This window comes from Pempheris klunzingeri, chromosome 10, assembly GCF_042242105.1.
Source record: "Pempheris klunzingeri isolate RE-2024b chromosome 10, fPemKlu1.hap1, whole genome shotgun sequence".
NCBI lineage: Eukaryota > Metazoa > Chordata > Actinopteri > Acropomatiformes > Pempheridae > Pempheris > Pempheris klunzingeri.
Window position 1 is genome coordinate 19,480,900 of NC_092021.1, and position 21,341 is coordinate 19,502,240.

Consider the following 21,341-nt stretch of genomic DNA (forward strand, 5'->3'; position numbering starts at 1 on the left):
ATGACATTTGACTTGGTGCTCCAAAACTTTCAGGACTCAACTTTCGCCAGCGTGAATAATACTGCTAATACCCAGATGTGCTACGTGTGTTCTTCTTGTTCCTGTTGTGTTCCTGTTTTGTTTTGACTCTCTTGTTGACTCTGGGTAATAATCATTCCCACAGCAATAATCCCCCAATGGTCAGCAGAATGGGACAGGAGTGGCTCAATGCCACAACAGGTATGCCAGGTATTATAGAACTAGAGCTAGGTAGATCTGGTAAAATTTAGTAAGGCAGGTGTGGTGTCCAGAGTGAGACACACGGAAATGTAAACACGTACTGCTTACCATCCAGTTGACTTCCTCTCTTTTATCTATTGTATAAGCTTGTCATGTGTTTCTCCATTGGCTTTGGTGCAGAATAGCCTTCCAGGGCTGTGGTGATGGACTACAAATAAAAGATATTGTTTTGGTATATATATGTTGTCTACGGAGTGTGTGTGTGCGCGCGTGTGCATGTGTGTCCACATGGCTCTTGACTTGATTATCACATCTAGTCAGTTATGTGGACCAGGTGGCGTCTCTGTCATTCTACACGTCAAACCAGCTTACCAACATTGAGCTAGAACAAAGAGAGCAAGTCGTACCAAGAAGCAGCATTGGCAAGTTGACATTTTATCAGGAGGTACTTACTGAGCGCTATTTTCAGGACATCACACTTCCAAAATAGATGTAGGCATGTAAATGCATTTGAACTCTATTAATGTAGTTGTGCTGGTCTAAACTGTAATTTTACGTAGCCGGCAAGAACAGTACAGACTCCACTATATGACTTAACCCAAAAATTAGACAAAATTGATCAAAAACTTTTATTTATGCCTAATCAATCCAAACCAAACCTTTTAAGCAGCAGGTCACAGGACACTCCCGCTGATGAGAGGTACAATATTCATGCATACGTTAATACGGTGGTCTGATTGTACCAACAAATCCACACAAGAAGGCAACCTTATGTTTCACTCTTAAAACATACCATAGCAGAATTATTCTCCTGCTGCTGGTTCTATTTAGTTATAAAGACATTCACAACACACTAACGTACAGTCCACTTAGTGCACCCCTTTGTTAATAATCAGATACAGTACATGAAATGCTTAGCATTTCCCTGAGGAATGAAATGACTGAATATGAAAGATTTGATTGATAACAACCAAATTGGCAGAATAATTGCATCAGCAATCAGACACAGGCATTGATGATCCTGCATTGATCAACCTTCAAGGTGTCCATATTTAAGTTTAAGCTTAAATTGAATGGTGTGAGGAAAAGGCTGATATTACTCTTCTCAACAAACAAAAAGAGCAAAGCCATGAATGTGTCCAATCAAGTATTACCTGTGTGGGTAAAACCTGATAGTTTAATCTTGTTCCATATATATTTCTATTGTCTAAAAACATACAGAAGCCACATCATCTCACTGCCCGACATGATCCGTCGTTGCAGTGAACGCAGGAACTGCACTTAATTTAGACTCGATCACATATGCCATACACTGTCCTGATGCAGTAAATACTCACTAAAAACACCAAATTTGTAACATTGTCCCCCAAAAAAATATACAATTCACTCCTGTTTGAGTACCTTTTGCTAAAACTAGTCTCCAATCAGTATGTAAAATTAGACTTTAAAAAAAATGGAACTATTCATTTGTTACCTGTATTTTAGACGTCTGAAGGTACTGAGAAACAGGGAGACATTGTTGGCTTTAGTCTTTAGGTATCTGTTGACGGTAAGAAAAACATGGAATAATGCAAGCTTTCAATATTAAGCCAAAAATATTAACTGTTGATTGCATGATTCACGTACACCCTATAGCAAAATCGTTGAACACATACTTGTCAATATAACCATTAAATGAATTAACCTATGATGAACATTTTACTGGCATGGTTACATGGATAGGAGGAATTCTTGTCTGATGTAAACTAAAAGACCCCCAAAAGGCTGTAATCCAGGACTCTGGTGCCCAGGAAAGTTTCCCCTGGTGTAGTCTGACAGTGAGGTATAATGACTGATGCTGGCTGGATGGAGTGAAAACTGAGGACGTAAAAAAACAAAGACATGATGCGTGGTAACTGTGAGAGCGTAATGTCATGGGTAGCACTGTGTTGAGTCGTGAAGGTTTGTTGAGGCTTCAGGGTTCAGTCGAGCCCTCTGAGCTGTCACAAAGAGACTGGTAGAGTTCAGAGCTCAGTGAGTATGCAGAGAAAACCTGCTTGAACTCGTTCAGGGGGCAGTAGACTCCACTACATCCCGGTATAAGTTGGTCCTACAGAGAGACAAGAAACGTAAGAGTAAAACACAAGGGGGGAAAAAAAAGCAGCTTGTTGAGTAAACAGACATGTTCTCACCTGGCCTATGTATGACACTTTCACAAAGGCCTCGCTGGTCTCCCGGTGTTGGTGCAGCTCCAGGGTGATATCAGCAGCATATGGTGGCCATCTCATGTCGAAGATCCCCAGAGCCATCAGGCAGGGAATCAAAGTGGTGTCGTGTGCAGAGTACAAAAACAACTTCCTGTTTGAGAGAGGATATTTAACGTTGGACCACTTCAAGGGACCAAACACAATCGAGTTTGTGCAAGAAATGGGTGTGTCAATCCCAGGGCGTCTAACCTGTTTGACTCTAATGAGGTGTCCTGTAGTTTATCCTCAATGTTGGCTAACAATAAGTGCAGGAGAGGTCCAACACACAGCTGCAAGTTCACCCTGCCAAACGCAAAGCAAAAGAATTAAAGTTTGCCCGTTGAACTCAAAACAAAACGGTTAGGTAAAGACTCCTTACTGACACTGACAGAAGGTTTTTGTTAAAACTGGAACCTACTCTTTTTTTTTTACCTCTGTTGACTTTGTTTAATCTAACCTCTTGCTGGGTTCATACACATGGCAGATCATGTCCACAGCCCTCTGCTCCACTTTATTCCTCCAGGTGTCCAGCACTGGTGGGCAGGGCAGGCCGTGCGTCTGTTAATGTGCAGAGACTTGACACAGTCAGTATCAGCTATGCAGTTGAGCAACACAAACCAAAAAAAAAGGGAAACTTCAAGCATGAATGAAGCTTAAGCTCAGTGTTCCAGACATGAATTTTTTTATTATAAGATATTTGCTGTGCTTCACTGCATCAGTATTTTTCTAAAGTGGCGCCTGTTGTGGTCAACTTACAGTAAAGAAGGTGTCGATTTTAAGCGGTCAAATCAGTTGCTTTAGATTCTGTTGAAGTGGATTATAGCTGCGCTCACTCAAAAATGTCCTACTTTCATTTGTCGATTAGTTTGAATGAGATGTAACTGATAACAGGTGGAAAGACTTCAGTATTTGGCTGGTGAGGGAAAAAAAAATAAATCAGCGAATTCAGCAAAACTTAATCAAGACGCCCCTTGTGTCTTGTTTCAGATCTTGTAGTGGCCCCAGTGCGCAGATTTAAAAGACGGTTATTTCAACATCTACAAAAAAAATATCCCCCTCTGCGGTCTGATATTACTCTGCTGATTCAACTATGCAAAAAATGATTTTCAGTCTCTCGTCCAGTCATGAATTTCTTTCACTGACTGAAATTAGAAGTATCTAGATTTGCCACATATGCAATTTTGAATTCCACAGGAACTTATTTTAAAATATCTTTAATTACGGCCATGAAAAATGTTTAAACTCAAATCATGCTGAATGTGTTATTTCACAGTGTTAATTTGAAGAGACTTGATGAACTCTGTCATGGAGTTTCATCTCGCACAACTTGCGGCTTGCTGGGCTGCCGCCTCCGGCCAGGCTAGGTCTTCGTCGTAATGGTATGTATTCTGATAGCTTGTGGTGAGACCTAATAAAAGTCACATGAATCATCATGATGTGGCGGTGTCACCTCTCTGGCAACCATGTCGTCCCTAATGAGGATGAAGTCGATGTGCTGGTGAGCAGCGATGCCCAGCGCGCTCTGGATGCTCTGCAGGTCTGCTGCTATGTCTGGCAGAGTGGACGACTCTGCCCAGCGGTGGCTGCACAGAACACACACAGTGTCAGCCGCAAAACACAGACGCACCATGACAACCTGTCAGAGGCATCTCAGCTATGCTTAAAATTTTGCACAACACATTATTCAAGATTCCAGTTTTGAGTAGTGAGTGCATAGGATGTTTGAGGCTTGGTGCGACTCATTTCCTGGTATGAAAATACTCTCTACATACCTGCCAAGGACTTTGAGCAGATTGCATCCATGGTAGTTAGGATACAGGATTTCTGACTCTGCCTCCGTTGTTAGTATAGGCACAATTTCTTCAGTAGAAAAGAAAATTACACAATCGGATTAGATGAGATCCAGAATAGAATAAATAACATCATGCACATATGGATTTCTACCCTACCGTTCTGTCTTTGCTGAAAGAGCCCTGCTATCAGGCACTTGGCTGATTCAATGGTCCTCACAATGTTAGTGGAGCGCACACTAAACAGACAAAAATAGGTCATGGAAGGCGGCAAACTTGAAAATAGCAAAGCACTGAGGCTGATATCCTTTGTACTGCATTCATAAACCCAACATATTAAAACTGTAGAATACAGATAACAGGTTTGTCTGGCTACCTGTCGTGATGTGCAACACTTACTAGACCTCGGCTGGGCTAAAGGTAGAGCTGAGGAAATGACTCTCCTCAATGTAACTCCTCCTCAGCCTCTTGCCCAGCTCATACAGCTGCTGCATGCCCACTGTGGTCAGCTGACCGGGGTACGTGCCACCCTGCCAAAGTGCGACAAACAGGATCAAGTTTTACTCACAGATGTGGCCTGACGGGAGCACACCTGCAACGGCACGCGGGAATCCAGAGTGAATGTGGTACGAGGATGGCAGGAGTCCATAATGTGGGATTTAGCTTTCTAAGCTAAATCCTGTGCAGTAAACCTCTTTAGCAAAGCAGCTAGCTCAGCGCAGGAAACTATCATTTCCATGGACACCGTGGTTGGCAAACAGGACACAATATCTCAGTGGGAAGGTCTACACACAGTTCAGCAGTATTACAGAGAGGAGGTGAATGAATGCTTTACAGTCCGTTTGTATGGCTTTGTAATGAATCCTAGTGACCACTGGAGGGAGAAAGGCTAACTTAGTATGAGTGAGGTAGTTTCTGACTCCACAAGGTGCTTCACATCTATATACAGAATCCAAAATTACTTGTCACACCGTAATCATACACAATGACATATAAAACAACAGGCCTTTACCGCAGCAGATTTTAACTTAATAGAAAACGCACTGAAGTAGCTATTATTGGTGAATCTTATCCTACCAAGTGTCCAAATAAACTGCCAGATAACAAAATGTCAGTGCCCATGTGGCACAGGCACACCTGAATAGAATTACATTATCATTTTATTATCATTCTAACATTTTACTGATTAGACATGTGCTTTTCTAGCTCCTACCTTTCACACGTCTGCTGTGAAAATGTACATGTATTCAGCCATCATCCTCCCACAAAACCTCTTACCAGGAACCAACTACACAAGTCGCTGCACTTGAATTTACTCCTTAAACTCTTTTCTTGTCTTGACTGCGCTCACCACCACAAAACACACCTACTCACGGTCAGTATGTTTCTTCTGTAGCTGTCCTCTACAGGAGCCGGAGGCTTGGGGCCACCATGAAGATCTGTCACTACATAGTCGATGTGGGTGTGTGCTGGAGGCTCCAAGAGCGTTGGCACCCACTGAGCCTTTGGCAAGATAAAAGGTGCCCAGACAAAGAATTGCGTAGTTATCACATACAGATACTATGCAACACTACATCTTGACAAGACACATGAAGTAAAAAAAGGGTCTTACCTCCATCACATCAGGTATTGACTTAAGCGGCGTCCGAGCACCATGTCTGAACAGGACTTGGACCAACTTTAGTTTGTAGGGCGAACTGAGACTTGTGCCAGTAGAGGAGCTGCAAGAAGAGGGCTGGTCTGATTCAGTCTTCTTCTGCGACCACAATATTGAACCAAAAGCCATCGACGCCGAACAGAAAACACCTGCTTTGGTCCAAAGTTTCCTCATGGCTGTGCTGTGAACAAAACAGAAAAACTGTTTTAGTGAGTGTGAAATGTTATTATCATAATATCAACATATTATCATAACAGGAAAAAGGCATTAAAAAAGCCTCTCAGTCTAATGTAACACAGCATTAGCTACTGTAACAAGACAGAAGAAACAATTAGTTTCAATTCATCTCAAGGTTATTTTCTCTATTAATTAATTAATTCATTCATTCATTGTTTGGCGTACAAAATGTCTGAGTTGACACTCATACTGGTCTGACCAACACTCAAAAGTTACTCATTTTATCATCATAAAAGGCAACAAAACCAACAGCATGTTCAGTTTTCAGAGTTTAGATATTAAAGAAGGCGCCGGCTTTATATCTGTCAACTGTCTGAGCTGCAGTTACATGAATTTCACACAGCTCGTCCCCAAATGTCTTGTTTTATGCTACCAAGAGTAAAAAAAAAAACCCTAAAGAAATTCACTTTACAGTTATAAACAAGCAGCAATCCTCCTATTTGTGCAGCTGCAACCTGAGAAGTTTTAGCATTTTGATGGAAACGACAGATCAGTTATTAAATGGCTTATCAAATGTTTTGCTAAAGGAGTAATCGTCTTAGCTTCACTTTCTCTTACACAAACTATGCATCGTGTTCAGACCTGAAATTAACTGATCAAATTAAGCCCTCTGTCCTGTCCAGAGATGTCTGTGGATGAGGATGCAGCAGCAGTAAGTGGCTCTAATAGTGAGGCACAGTTAGCACCAGCAGAAGACCCAGAAGTGATCGTACTTTAAATTAGATACAAACCTTAATAAGTAATATGAAGGTTAAGTTAACAAACGAGACGTCCAGCTGCAGCGTGGAGCTCTCCAGGGGTTGTTTCCTCATTCGTGACATTTAACATATTGAGCTCATATAAAAACTCCTATTTCACACCGCCGATAACAAGAGTTAGCATGTAAACATTGCTTAATTCGTTTAAACACAGACTCGTTGCTGACTGAGTCACGTTAACCAAACACAACCTATCGCTTTCAAAACTAGTTAGCTAGTTGCAACACAACACGATAACGTCAAGTTTAAGGGTCAAACTAGCAAACTGAAACCATGACAGTGAAGCTCACTTTTATCGTAGATGTACTTACTTTCTGAAAATCAAGTTCTTCCACCTCTGGCGATAGAAAACACAGCGTTTCAGTAAATGATAAATTCACTTGTCATTCGACAACTCTTGACACCGGTTCGAGCCAGACGGCATCTTGGGAAATGTAGGCCAGCGGACGCTACTGTACAGTAAAACTCAAGGTGGTAGCTATGAAGATAAAACTACATTTCCCAACATCAGCACCAGAAGCTGAACTTTCTTCTTCTTTCTTTAAATGGGTTGCGGTGGAGGAGTTGAATCAGAGTGTGCTGCTGCTCTCTACTGGACATAAACGCATCTGCACATTACTTTGCTTAAAAGTTTGTTTAATCCCAAATAAATGAATAAAAATGTCCTGCCCTCAGCACATGCGATGGTTGTACTGATAAAGAAGACGCAATAAATCAGCTACTTAATGACTCTTCATATAAAACAGCAAGAATCAGAAAATATAAACAACTAACTGTGCATTTTCTTGGGTAAACTTGAAAGTTGAAATAATGAGAAACATGTACATATATCTATAGCTATATCTTTTGAATTTCATCCTACATTTTGTTTTTATTTATACTTAATATATTTTCTCTCCACTAGATTCCAGGGGGATGTTTAACAGCCACAGTTACCTTGCTGACTTAAATTTCCTATGATGCATTGTTCAACCACTCAGTGTATAGAACAGCAAGAAATGGCTGCTTAAATGTTAATGCATCAGGAAAGTTGGTCCAATTTAGGACTATGAATCTCTGCATAATGAGAACTTTTACTTTTGATACTTCAGTATATTTTGCTGCTTATATATCTGAGTAAAATCTGGATCCACTTTTGATGGATAGTAGTAGTAGATGCTCTGAATACTTCCTCTTCCACCACTGGATAAAACTCACCTTCCACCTTGCATGCAAATGTTTCTAACTTTGTTACTCTGTGGTATCATTTCATTGAAATAAATGTTATGTAGCGTTGTCCAAAACAAGACAGCCACTGAGACTGAAAGCTGAAATATGAGAAGCGTATTCCATCTTCATCTTCACCTCTGTAGCATTTTTAAATTGCAGACAACAACAAATCCCCCCACCAGCATATGAAAACATCACCTTCGCCTTCTCTATAGGTGATTTTATTTCTAAATCATATTTTTTTTATTGAACAGCAACATGGAGTCACACATGCCCTATATGGCATAATCTTATACAATAATGATGAAATATGAGAGTAACTTTGCAGAGGTGAATCTGATGTGCAACAAGCAAACAAAATGGCAGCATCTACTGCAGCTTCCAACCCAGTTTCAGCTTGTGATGATGGACCGAGTTGGACATTAGTGCTCAGCCTGCTGGCAGAGACGGGGAGACAGCTTTTGTTTGTAAATACTGTACATCTTCTCCAATCTGTCTCCTGCTGCTCCTTTCTGGCGAAGAAAGACTGAAAAATGCACACGGTGGTGGGATACTGACATGCTCTTCATCAGTGCACAGCTTGTAATAACATCGTCTCTTCCTTGTTTCTGCCTTTTCGTTTTCAGCATTTCTGTAATAAACACAAGATTTTGATATGGTGCAAGATGGTCTAAATGTGAATTTGAATCAGTAAAAACTGATTTTCTGAGCTCGGTGTTTGACATTTGGTGTGTGTGTGTAAATCTACATTTAACATACACACAAGATTTAATAAGCACTAGAATTAATGACACAACTTAAGGACAACAGAGCAAATAGCACGGTTGATGATTTATTGATTTTTGAGGGGTTGGTGATGACATCTATTGCATAAAGGTCTCAGTGAAATAACCAGAGACTGACAGTGAATGTACAGAAGGCTGGATGTTTGCTGTGGGAAATGTGTGGGATTAAACTTCAAACCCCTCCCCCCCATCATACACGACTTGCACAATTACGCTGCATACAGTAAGAACAGAAAATGAAATAAAATACATTCAAAGACATCAACTGAGACATCCGTTGCATAGGGACAAATTCTCTATTTACACAATGGCTCCAGAAGAGAGAAGTGCAATGATGCCACCCAGTGGCCGGATCTCTTCAGAACAGCATCCAAGCAGGACCTCTTCGTTTTCTTTTCCCTCAAATCCCTTACAAAAGAATTTTTTTTTAAAACAGGCGACATTCTCTCATCACCTCTGCACACAAAAGCTCCTGTCAAATATATAGCACAGGAAAACAGTTTTACTTGCTCTTTTTTTTTTTTTAGATTGTAAAGTGATTATTCTTGATTTACATCTTGTGTTTATTGACCTGTGGGTATAGTGCAATCAGGTTGGCTTAGTTCAGGTTTAGGCTTTCTTTACCGTGGCTCTTGGAAAAATACGTTTACAAAACATGTTACATGGAAAGAGATATATTCTCACACTTGTTAAGGCACTTTACCTGGATTCACTGAAAATAATCATCCAATTGATATACTGGCAAGCTTCACAGTTTATTGCTTAGTGAGTCCCTGTTTTCTCTTAATGCAGCACAGATTGTTTTTGCAGCGGTTGGCTGGTTGGGCTTTTTAAAGTATCTAAAGTCGATTTGCTGAGAGTGTTGAGATATTTTGCTTTATAACGAAATTATTCCCTAAGTCATCTCACACCACGCATCATGTCATTCTCACGTAAATAGTCTCTCTATCTCTCTTAGATTTTTGGCTTTAATTGTTTAACTAAAACATACAGTATGCTGTGCAATAGTCAGGCATCTCACCTGTTACCCTGTTCACAATTATTTCTCTTTTGCAGTTTGGTTGTCAGTTTTTCAAGCTCTGGACAGCTTTGGATTAGTTTATACAAATGGTATCTGTTCACGCATGTCAAGTTCACATGGTCCACTCACACATCTCAGTGTCTCTTTCTAAAGTGAAGATTGAGCCCATCCTCTAGAGTCAAGTGTCAGGCTTCAATGCCAGATGTGCATAATTAGCATGCGCACATGTTCTGACCCCTTCACTCCAAAAAAAAACTCCCCAAAAAACCTCAGACTCCTTATTGTGTCTTCCCAGACTGATCTTTCTGAAGGTCCAGCTCCTGTCTTCTCCCCTTCGTCAGCCACTCTTTCCTGTTGCGAATCTATACTGCCAGGTCGTCTTGGCGAGCCCGGCTGCTGCTCCCGCTGGTCTTGCTCAGACGCCGTTTGTCCTTCATGTAGCCGGAGTGTAGCAGAGGCGATGGGGAGCAGCTGTTGGGCAGCTCTGTGGGTGCTTGGTCGTATCTCATCCTCAGGAAGTCTTCCTCGTCCTCCAGGTTGTCGCAGCTGTGATGCCTCTCGGTGGCCAAGTTGACCGAGTTCTGCTGCAGCGCCATCCTGTTGTTGAAGGGATGAGAGGCCATAGAGGTCATGGGGTTCATGGAGCTGGGCGCCGCCAGGCACTGGCTGAAGTCAGGAGGCGGCGTGCAGGAGGCAGAGGGCCGAGGTGGGCTGTTGGGCTCCAAGGCCGCAGACACGGCCACCGTCACAGCCCGGTGGTTGCTCCTCTGTATCACTTTTTTGCGTACACACTTCCTGATGCTCTTCCAGCCAAGGTGGTAGAGCTCCAGCACAGACAGCAGCAGAGACACTCCGGCCACCACCAGCATGAAGATGATGAAGACGTTCTTCTCCGTGGGCCGGGACATGTAGCAGTTGACGGGGTTGGGGCATGGCCAGGCCTTGCACAGATACAATGCCCTGAGGAACACCCCGTAGATGAGGTACTGCACCACGATAAATGTCACCTCCATCACCGTACGGATTACAATGCTCAGCATGTAAGTTTGCAGCAACGCTCCTTTCAGGCGAACACGGCCAGTACCATCAGATGTCAGTCTTCCATGCTCCTTCTGCTGGAGGTATTCCTTCTCCCCCTCCAGGTCTCCCCCGCCTTCCCCTCTCGCCTCCCTCTCCTCCTGCTCCCTCCTCCGCTGCTTCTCCTCCCTGCGCACCGTATGCATGGCGTGGCCCATGTAGATCAGGGATGGCGTGGACACAAAAACGATCTGCAGCACCCAGTAGCGGATGTGAGCGATGGGGAAGGCGCTGTCATAACACACGTTGGTGCAACCGGGCTGCTGAGTGTCACACAGGAAATCGCTCTGCTCGTCACCCCAGGAGGACTCGGCTGCCGTGCCCAGGACCAGGATGCGAAAGATGAAGAGGACGGTGAGCCAGACCTTCCCTACCGAGGTGGAGTGTTCCTGGACCTCCTCTAGGAAATTCCCCAGGAGACTCCAGTCGCCCATTACTGCTCACCGGCCAAAGCACACACCTGAGACACAAAGGCTGGAGAGAGAGGGCTCAAAGAGGGAGCACTAGTGAAAAGTCACTGAGGTGGAGATAAAGAAGACAGACAGAGCAGAGAGGAGGGAAAAAAATGAGAAAAGAGAAATGCAGATCAGTATACAGTCAGCAGTAAGTCTTCTATATTCCTGCCAATGAAATGACCTGGGCATGTGTGTGGCATCATATGCATAAAAATAGCTTCTCTGCCTGTGAATTGCTTGAGGACTGGACACTGGAATGAGAACAACGATTTTCCCATGAGAGAAAGAGAGAGACAGAGAGAGAGAGAGAGAGAGAGAGAGAGAGAGAGAGAGAGAGAGAGAAAGGAAGTTCAGGAGTCAAGTAAAAGTAAATAATGAGGTTGTTTTAAGAAAAACAAATTCAGTATTATTGCTATGTGTGCTTACATTATCCTTCCCTAATTCCCAAACTATGTATGACACACAGAGACCACAGGCCACCGCGGGGCGAGTCAAAGCTAGAAGACTGTGTCCTTTTAATGCTGTGACCCGACCTGAGCTGCACAGTCTCCATCTCGCCTGTGGACGATGACCAGCAGACTTCACTCACAATGACAGGACAGCAGCGTTCATGTCCACCGTCCTCTCCTCAGTAATGAAAACCTCCTACAAGCTGCAATCTGGATCCATCTGACAGCGTCAGTCAGATCTCTCCATCTCTCCACCATGTGTGTATGTGTGTGTGTGTTTTCACCTCCTGGCTCCAGCATCAGTGTGAGTTTGGGTACGACCCAAACATGGCAGCGACAGGCTGGCAGGTCTCAGCCGAGAATGACCCTATAAGGCAGCTCACCAGACAGCTTTATGGGCGCAGTAAATGACCCCTGTCATTGAGGGGTTAAGAAAACCCATCAAACTCCATCGAGGGGTGACCTCTGACATCTATATGCACTATGTACGTTTGCCTACTGCCGGGCTTTTACTATGCAATTAGAGATCAAAGACAGATGAGTTATAACACGAGAAAGGAGAGCTGAAAGTAAAAGTTTTTCCAACACGTCACACATCTGAAGTTGCTTGCCCTACTTGGCGAGGTTATAGAAAATGTATACATAATTTAAAAAAAAGCTGTGTGTTAAGACTGTTATGTTAATGGTGTGCCAGGTAGGATATACAGTATAATCACTACAATCACAGAGTGAAAAAAGCCAAACAGGGAGATAATATTTTCTCTTACCACACCCCATCTCCTACCAAGTGTAATCCATGAGCAGTTTCCTCCATAATATGTTACTCCCATTGTCTAGTCCACTGTGCGGGGCTTTGAATTGCCTGGCTGACACTGCAATGTGTGAGAGAGAGATGGTCTAAATGACCATGACCATCTGTCCCTCTCTGCCTCTCCCCCTCCCTCACTGTCTCTGTCAAGTATATATATGGCAATAAGATGGAAAATCAGAGCGTTGTGCTCTTTATCTGTAAAGCAGGGAGAGGCGGGAAACAAAACACCCCCATGAGAACACGTGGGAGAGGAAATGTTCAACCTCAATCCACGCACAAGACTGATACGCCAACGCATAGCACGGACCAGTCTGTGGTCTGAAACTTGTTTTCCAGCATCCACCTAATGCTTGCTAACGTCAGACTGGTCACAACTGGAGACCAGTTGGATCATCAGCTAGCGAAGCGGGTTCTGGTCTCACTTGGGGAAATGACTCAAAGCCCTCCTTAAAAAAAAGAACTGATGATCTCTACTGGAAGTAAATTACAAACAGGCAGAAAGTCGGAGGAGGAAGGGAGTTAAAATCCAGCCAGCACAATAGCAGGAGGTGCACATTAGAACGTGTTTTTTCTTATCAGATGATACTGACAACAGACTTTCCTCACCTGTGAACACCCTGGAAACAACACATCTGTGATGGCTGATACAAATGCCATAATAATGCTCCTATTTGGTAATAGACCAAAGGATAAAAAATTACAAACATTTTGCTTAGATGACTCATCACCAAAGTTATTACAGTTCAATCTGAGGGGAACATGAATGTCTGTACCAAATGTTATGACCCATCCAGCCAATAGTTATTTATTTCAAAATTAAATGCCAACCTCAGTGGGATTTATCCTCTGGGCGCCATGAATGTCTACACAAAATCATGGCAATCCATCCAACAGCTGCTGCTATATTGTCAAATGCATTTAGTTGAGAAAAAAAGGCATATAAGGACAAAGTAATGTAAAGAATATATTCTCAAGTGAGGTACCAGTACTTCAACACTTGATTACTTTCCACTATTGGTTTAGTAATGTGGTCTGCCAGTCTGGGAACATGTGTAAAGGAATACATTATTCATTGTATAGTAGTAGCATTGATACGCAGCGGTGGGACTGGAAGTTTTCCTCTCCAGAGAAAAATGGACAAAGTGGAATTCAGACCAACTGAGGAGAGGCAGCGGTCTTAGTCTCTGTCTCCTTCCCTCGACTCCCTCTTCCTGTTCTCAGAGGAAGCAATCTCAAACAATATGATTTCCGAAGGACAAAAGGAACAAGGTATTAACAGGAGTCGGAGGCAGGGGGGGAGAGTTACAGCGGAGATATTCCTGAGGACTTCTCCTCTTTGCCATTGGTTGTCTGAAAGCTGTGCTCTCTGGAAGTCTGGCAATAACCATGGATTTACTGTGATCCAATGTGGCCTTTGCTGAGCGGTCTGGTTTGCCTGTAGACCGTCATGGCTGTCATATTTGTTTATAATCTCGGTGGCAGAGTAATGAAGAAGTAATGGACAATCTGGTTACGAGGTATTCAGAACGGTGAATTGCGCAAATGGGGTATTATGCACCTCTGAGTTATTTGTTTTTGACGTTGATCAAAGCGTCAGTGGAGATCTCTGAATCTCTCTCTGTGCTGAGTTGAAAGAGTTCCATGGGGAAAAAAAGTCTTAGATAGGTGTTGGAGAGATATTATGACTAAACTGAGAGGGAAAGTGGACTGTATGACTTGTAGCCAAGAACTGGAGTCATTTCACCACTTCAGTGTCAACTTAAACTGGACTAACAGACATTAACATTAAATTTCCAGTCAGATGTTCATGCTCTGACACTGAGTCGGTCGGGAGAGCAGCCAGGCAGCTCAGAGGAGTGAGGAGAGAAATAGCAGCTACTAAACTGCATCACTGCGAAGTGACGGCTGGTGCTGCGGTGACTCGCTGCAGAGCAACGTGAATAAAAGCGGTGTTTTCTTTACCCTGCAACACAACGATAAATCCTCAGGCGTCTTGGACCTTAGGCAGTGACTCTGGTTCAAGAATCAGTCGGGACTGTGGCGACAAAACCCCTGGATGGAAGTTTTATAGGACCATCAAGCTACTCTTTTATTGCTGCACGGTGGCACATGGAGCAATGGTTTCAGATTTATGTCTCTCACAGAATCATCGAGTCAGATTTTTAGCAGTGTCGTAAAATAAGAGTGCAGAGATTGACGCCATTTCTCTGTCGTCATCTTTAGTTTTTAACTTGAAGAACAGAGAAACTGATTTTTACAACAAATGAAAAGTGGTAATGGTTAAATTCCTTTTTTCTAGCTGAGCTGATGAGTTTAAAAACTGAACTCTGTCCCATCTCTCTGCCAATCTTTTTCCATTATCTCCCAACATTCCCATGTTCCCCTCAGACTGCAGTGCATCCACTGGCCAGGAACAACAGGGGGCAGGGTTGATTTAAACATTCTTTCAGTGATTTGCACCTTTGAACACTAAGTCCTGTTTGACAGACTCCGGATACTCATAGAGCACCAGAATACACTGCATGCTCTGCGCTATCCTCGTAAACAGACAGGCAATTAGATGGCCGGATATACATTTTCTCTGCCTGCTTCCCTTTAATGGGACATGTTTAGACTAACATCAGCGGAGGAAAAAGTATTTAGTACAGTTGAGTAAAGTCTGCGTCTGCGAGGATTTGCTGGAGATGAAGCCAATTTTTCAGCAAAGATCTCAACACACCGCCTTAAAAGCCACATTACCTGACACACTCCCTAATTGTTTTCATTACAAAGTAAAACACAGCAAGAAAACTCATTTATTTCCCGGAAAAATGCCTACAGTATTTGACATATTCTAGAGGGACAAATTTGGCCACACAGGCTCACACTGGAGGGGCCCGAAGTCGAATTCTAAAAATATTGTCGAGAGCCAAATGTGGCCGGCTGGTGTAGGTCATCTGTATAACTTCATGGCTCCACTATTTGTTCCCAAAGAGAAACATGTTATATATTTGAACTTAATGTGGCTGTGAGTGGATTACAATAACAATAATACTGTGAAGAAATTAGCCATATTTAGGTGTGTTTTTGTTCATCACTGCCAATGTTCAATCACTGCAATATGACCTCGTTTGCCAGGAGTTTGATCACTGCTGATGGTAGTTTATCATTAGTTTTTCAAAATAAAGGTTTAACGCATTAAGGCATTAAGTTTTCACTGCATCTATTGTCAGGAAGGGGCTCAGTGTTTCTTAAATGACAAAAAAGGGCAAATAATCATGTTTGGACAACTCACTGGTAACCCCAGCAAATAACTGCATATTTCTTGTATGATTCATTTGACGCACCTCATTGCTTTACACTAAAACAAAATGGCTTCAGTGAGTGGTTTCATCTCTGGAGAAACATACGTTACACTGCACATTTCACCATCATCGCTCTGTCACAAAGTTGGATGGACTTTCTTACTGATAAAAATGAAAATTTGTGCAATATATTTTGTACATTAAACTCTAGATATTCTGCATGCATGTTCTAATTTAGGAAGAAATAGTTCCAGCTATAATTAACCTCTTTAAAGGAATGAACTGCAACCGTCCCTCAACCTAGATTTGTTCTTTCCCCTTCATAGAAATGAAAGCTTTATTATCTGAAGTGTTTTATGAGTCTGTTTTAAATTCTATTTGTTGCTTGATTTTGATCATCTGACTAGTTGTTTCTTGTATGCAGGTCGTGTGGTGAATACTTTGTTTGTTCCCTGTTGAGAAACAGACTCCCTGGTTGATTTAAGTTTCTAAAGTAGATAAACTCTACATAACGGCTCATATTAAATGATCCTCTGTCGGGAGCTCCATAACCAAAATATCTTTCCTGGTTGTAGTTCACTTTGCTGTGTTGTGACAGCTCAGCAACGTTTCAATGGAACAGCCACAGTGGAGCACGAGGAAAATGTCAGACCGACCACACAACTGCTCTGCGCCAACGCATTTATACAAAAGTTTCATCAGTCTCAGTTGACATAAGACCTGCATACAGGATGCCAAACATTCCCAGGCTGCAGTTATTCAGCTCAGTCTCTCAGTGATCGGAGCTGTTTCATGAGGTAATTTGGGTGTGATAAAGGAAATAAATAAGGCTTTTATTTTATAAGAATGACTACTTGCACATATTTGTCAAAGTTCAAGCTTAATGACACGTGTTGTATATGAATCATGGCTGTTAAACTTGAATTTTAACATCTAGGGAGTCAATCCCAGTATGCATTGCAGCAGCTGTTTAGCCACAGGACTGCAGGGGTGGCGTGCATGTCTCTCCCATGAGTGCCGGGATTATGATCAAAGATGACCATGTTTAAGTTTAGCGGTATTGGCTTGGTGGAGGGGTGAGTTAGGGATAGAGTGACCTACAAAGTGGATCTGATGCGGGATGAGGGGGAGAAAACTTCCCACTCGTTTTAGTCACCTGTTGCCACCACTTACAGGCTAGCGAGGATCTAGGCCGCCATATATCAGTCACCCCAGCAGAGCAAGCGTGCCGATGTGCTGCCTGCTACCTTACATGGCTGTCTGGCTCTTCATCTGCCCACTACTGTACACAGACCCACAGCCCTGTTATGATCTATTGTTCAGCTGCATATGGCATTACACAGGGAGCCTCTGGGCAGACAGCTGCAAGGTGTTTCAGGGAGGAAAATTCTCACTAACACACTCTCGATTGAAATTCCTGGATTGCTGCTATTTCTGGAGGGGGGGTTGGCAAATGTCACCAGTTTTTATCTTATCTTTTATTCTACTGAAATATAAAGTCATTTTCATGACTGTGCTGGGAGTTGGGATTCGCACTAATGTCACAGCACTGTTTATTCTTCAGTGATGATGTGTCTTCAGTTTCAAACAGAAAAAAAACAGACACAGGCTTGGGCTGAATAATGTGATGTAACTTTTGGATGTGCGCGACAGATACGTTGTGGATATTCATTTTAGTGACGGCACTTTTTTTTTTACTTTTTAAAAAGTTTTATATAGAATCATATCCTCTGTATCTGCCCAGTCATATATCTGAAGAAGGTACATACACTCCTAAATACAGTCCTGAGGTACTTGAGTATTTTAATTTTTGCTACTTTTTATTTCTCTGCATTTCAGATGGAAATATTACACTTTTATTTGATAGCTTGTTTTTTCAGATTAATAATAGTTCAGTGGTACAATGTCAGTACAACACTGACCGAGGACACGTTATTGATATGCTATGAACTTTTATTTTTATACTTGAAGTACATATTACTTCTTCTTGTCCTTCTGTGCTTTTACTCAGGGAACATTTTTGATTGCAAAACCTTTATTTTTTTATCATTGAATTTCTTTTTTACCAAATGTTTTTTGTGTTTTTTTTTTTTTAGTAAAGAACTTCATCTACCAAAGTTGAAACACTGCTTTATAGAACTTAAAATAAAAAGATTACACCAGACTTATCAGAATGTGGCTTTCATTTGTAAATTTCCCCAAATAAAGGCCATATAAAGGAATATCTTATCTTATCATATCTCACTAGTAGTGTAGTGTCAGTCAGTGTGCCTTTTTCTTCCATTTGTTTTTTTCTGTTTCCCAGCATTTATTCACATATTGGTTAATTGATTCATACAATATTACATTTTGTCAATTCAGATTAACACGCAGCTATATATTTGTCAGGGAAAAACAAACAAACAAACAAAAAAATACATGCATCTGGTGCACCTCACCAAAACAGAGTGGAAACATCTTCAGTGTCAAATTTGCAGCACTTGTTTCTCCTGACAGGAAAGTAGCATCTGCCCTAACTTGTATATTTCTAGTAATTTCTGTGTGAAGACGAGTAAATGTGGGGGATATCTGTGGTAAAATCAGAATCAGATTAAATAAAAATGTCAACCCTTTGCCCCTCAGACACCACAGAGATAAACACGGCTCAAGGTTTGAGACACACATTTCTGCGGCTCTGTTTTTTAAGCTCTCAAGTATTAGTTTTAATACATTTGTCCCTTATGGGGGTTATGAACAGAGATGAGGGAGATAGAGAGAGAAAGACAGAGGGAGATGAAAGAACTGAGAGTGGGTAGGGTGGCAACTGTACCTGCTGGGAGGGACAGGGACTCCCACTGCACCGTCCCAGCTCTTGAAGACATGAGACTTCATAGCTAAGCTCGGGTCCACTGCTGTAGTTTTGTAGTGAAAGGATGCTCACCAAGTTTACCCGAATGTCTACATCCCTCTAGTGTTTCGCCTCTCTAAGAGTTGTAGTCTTGTGATGACTTTGTTAAAACTGATGTTCATTTTGTGGCATACCTGCTTTTTGTGCTCAAGGATCGTTGTCTGGAAGTTTCTGATCAGGTAGAGGCTCCTAATCTGCCTCCTGGCGAGACAAATCTTCCGTTAATCAACTCAGTGGACGAACGGCAGGTGATGATGCAGAGATGAGCAGATGACCACAGGCTCAGTGCGATGGCGGGACTCCCTTCTCCCTCTTGTGACCATTGACAGGAGCTGGCTGTGGAGGAGTGCGTCTGAGCTTTGCGTCGCCCTCACATCACACTGTTAGTCCACACAGGGGGCATGAGAAGAAAAGCATGGGCATCACGGGAGCGTTTGCCCCCATGGCCCTCCCTTCTGTCTCTCCTCCTCCTCCTCCTCCTCCTACTCCTCCATCCCCCCTCCTCCTTTCTTCATACATCCCTGGTGCTCTATTTTTTGCTGGGAAGCATTCTTCGGCAACGGGAGGGGAAGTGGAATTGTTTTCTGAGATCAATGGAAATTCCGCTCAGAGTCAACTTCCAGACTGCTCTTATTTACTGTGTGGTCCTTTAGCTTTACAGCTCTGTTGTCTGTGCTGTGTTCAGAGCCAGACGTGGAGAAATTCCTACAAAGCAAGAGAAAATATTCACTTGTTTTAATTATAATGAGACCCTAACAGAAGTCTTGCTTCATTTTGGAGAACCACAATTCACCAAAGTCTCCATTTCCAGAGGCTCAATGTAAACCATTAAACACAGAGAAAACAGTCACAAAGTCAGGTCTTACCTTAAAGGCTTTGGTGGAAGTACTGTTCTGACTTTGTTCGTCCGTGCGTCTCTCTGGCCTTGCTCCTCCTCTTGAAGCTCATGCTGGTGTGAAACCACTTGCTGGGGTTTGAGATGCAAACAAAGACCAAACAAAAAGCGCATCATCCTCTTTCCTTCTTTCCTCCTATTTCTCCCGTCTGCTGTATGAAGTATGAGTTTTATCTCGGGAACAATGCCTCTGCTCCGCAGTCTGTCTGCAGTCCATGTTATATTACATAATAGGAATACTTTAGATCTGATTTGTCCTTGCTGAACTGCAGATGTGCATTCAAATAACTATGTGGTGAGGGCACACAACATGCATAAGCACTCACACACAGAGACAATTGCAATGTACTTTCAATAACAGATGTGACTTTAATCCTAAATTCAAGTCTTGTATTGTGTTCCTGTTTTTATGCATTCTTTTTATTCCTCTGTAGCACTTTCTTGCAATGAAAAGTGCATTATAAATAAAATGTATCATTATTATTAAGTCATTGTACCCAGCCAATAAATAGCCCAGTATATCACTTAGTAAAAAAAAATGGTGTTTGTACACTACAGTGTTTGTACGAATTAAACAAATGAGATGTGACATGTTAATTAGTGAGCTTTAGAGGTATCGGTAGGTGGACATTCCTCTTAAGAAAAGCAAAAACATCAGTCGTTTAACACAGGAGATCTCTGTTCATTTCCTGGTTCCTTCAGACAGTCAACATTGTTTTCCTCTAACTATGACCATGATTGTTCCACAGCCGTAACCAAGTGTTTATTAGTGTGATCATGCTGACGAAGGTTCCCGAAACACAACAAAGTAGCACTTGTAACCCAAACCACAATGCTTGCACAATTTTTAACCAATTTGTTACTTGAACCCATAGCCATGTTGTTTTTGTGTCTAAAACTAACCAAATCTTCACCATAGTCATGTAACATCAGAAGATGGTTCTATTTGTGGAACAGTGATGTTGTCTTGTTGAAAACAGCCACTCTGGAGGTGTGATGTTTTTTGTTGTTTGATTAGAAGGTTTGTTGGGCTTCTGTACATTTTAGACAGGGCTAGCTGAGCTGTTTCACCCATGTTTATTTAGTGAACATCCATGAGACTCTGAGCAAGAAAAAGCAAACACGTTCATTCCCCAAAATGTCAAACTACTCCTTTCAAGTCATTTCCATTTGTCTTTTCAGTGACCAGTAACTTGTTCCTTTAGTGCAATCAAAGATGCCCTTCATCATTTTTGCTCTTGTTCATTTACTTCTCCTCTATGTCATGGCCTAATCAGTCATCATCATCTGAATGGCTGAATTCTCCTCTCCAACAACTGCACCTTTGACCATGAAGCAGAGAAAATGTTTTTGCATGTATAAATAGCAGGAGAAACCAAGTGATTAGGATCTCATGACAAACCTTGCCAGACCTCTGGCCAGAAACTGTGGCCCTGTAATGTCATCTCTGCTGTACCTCTCCATAACGATTTCCTCTGGTGATCTTCTGCACTTCCATTCTTTCTTGCTCTTATAAGAGAAAACAAAACCTTTGTCGCATGCAAAGTTTCTTTGTCAGCATTGTGTCATTGGCCTACCTCAA

At 42.2% G+C, this 21,341-nt stretch overlaps 2 protein-coding genes across 3 annotated transcripts; both read right to left on the reverse strand.

Moving 5' to 3' along the window:
- Positions 1–834: 834 nt before the first annotated feature.
- Positions 835–7,287, reverse strand: acp6 (acid phosphatase 6, lysophosphatidic). Its single transcript, XM_070837953.1, has 11 exons — positions 7,198–7,287; positions 5,847–6,072; positions 5,609–5,737; positions 4,634–4,764; positions 4,394–4,473; positions 4,217–4,304; positions 3,895–4,027; positions 2,902–3,002; positions 2,655–2,747; positions 2,391–2,556; positions 835–2,308 (listed from the first exon to the last, which is right to left on the reverse strand). Exons 2-11 carry the CDS (start codon positions 6,063–6,065, stop codon positions 2,174–2,176), a joined length of 1,275 nt encoding a protein of 424 aa, XP_070694054.1. The 5' UTR covers positions 6,066–6,072; positions 7,198–7,287; the 3' UTR covers positions 835–2,173.
- A 1,650-nt stretch (positions 7,288–8,937) lies between these two features.
- On the reverse strand, positions 8,938–19,227 carry gja5a (gap junction protein, alpha 5a). 2 transcript variants are annotated; one of them, XM_070838132.1, is made up of 2 exons: positions 18,999–19,227; positions 8,938–11,495 (listed from the first exon to the last, which is right to left on the reverse strand). In XM_070838132.1, exon 2 carries the CDS (start codon positions 11,410–11,412, stop codon positions 10,264–10,266), a length of 1,149 nt encoding a protein of 382 aa, XP_070694233.1. In that variant the 5' UTR covers positions 11,413–11,495; positions 18,999–19,227; the 3' UTR covers positions 8,938–10,263. The 2 variants fall into 2 exon arrangements, with proteins under 2 accessions (XP_070694233.1, XP_070694234.1); XM_070838133.1 differs by lacking the exon at positions 18,999–19,227 and adding an exon at positions 12,650–12,717.
- Positions 19,228–21,341: the final 2,114 nt, after the last annotated feature.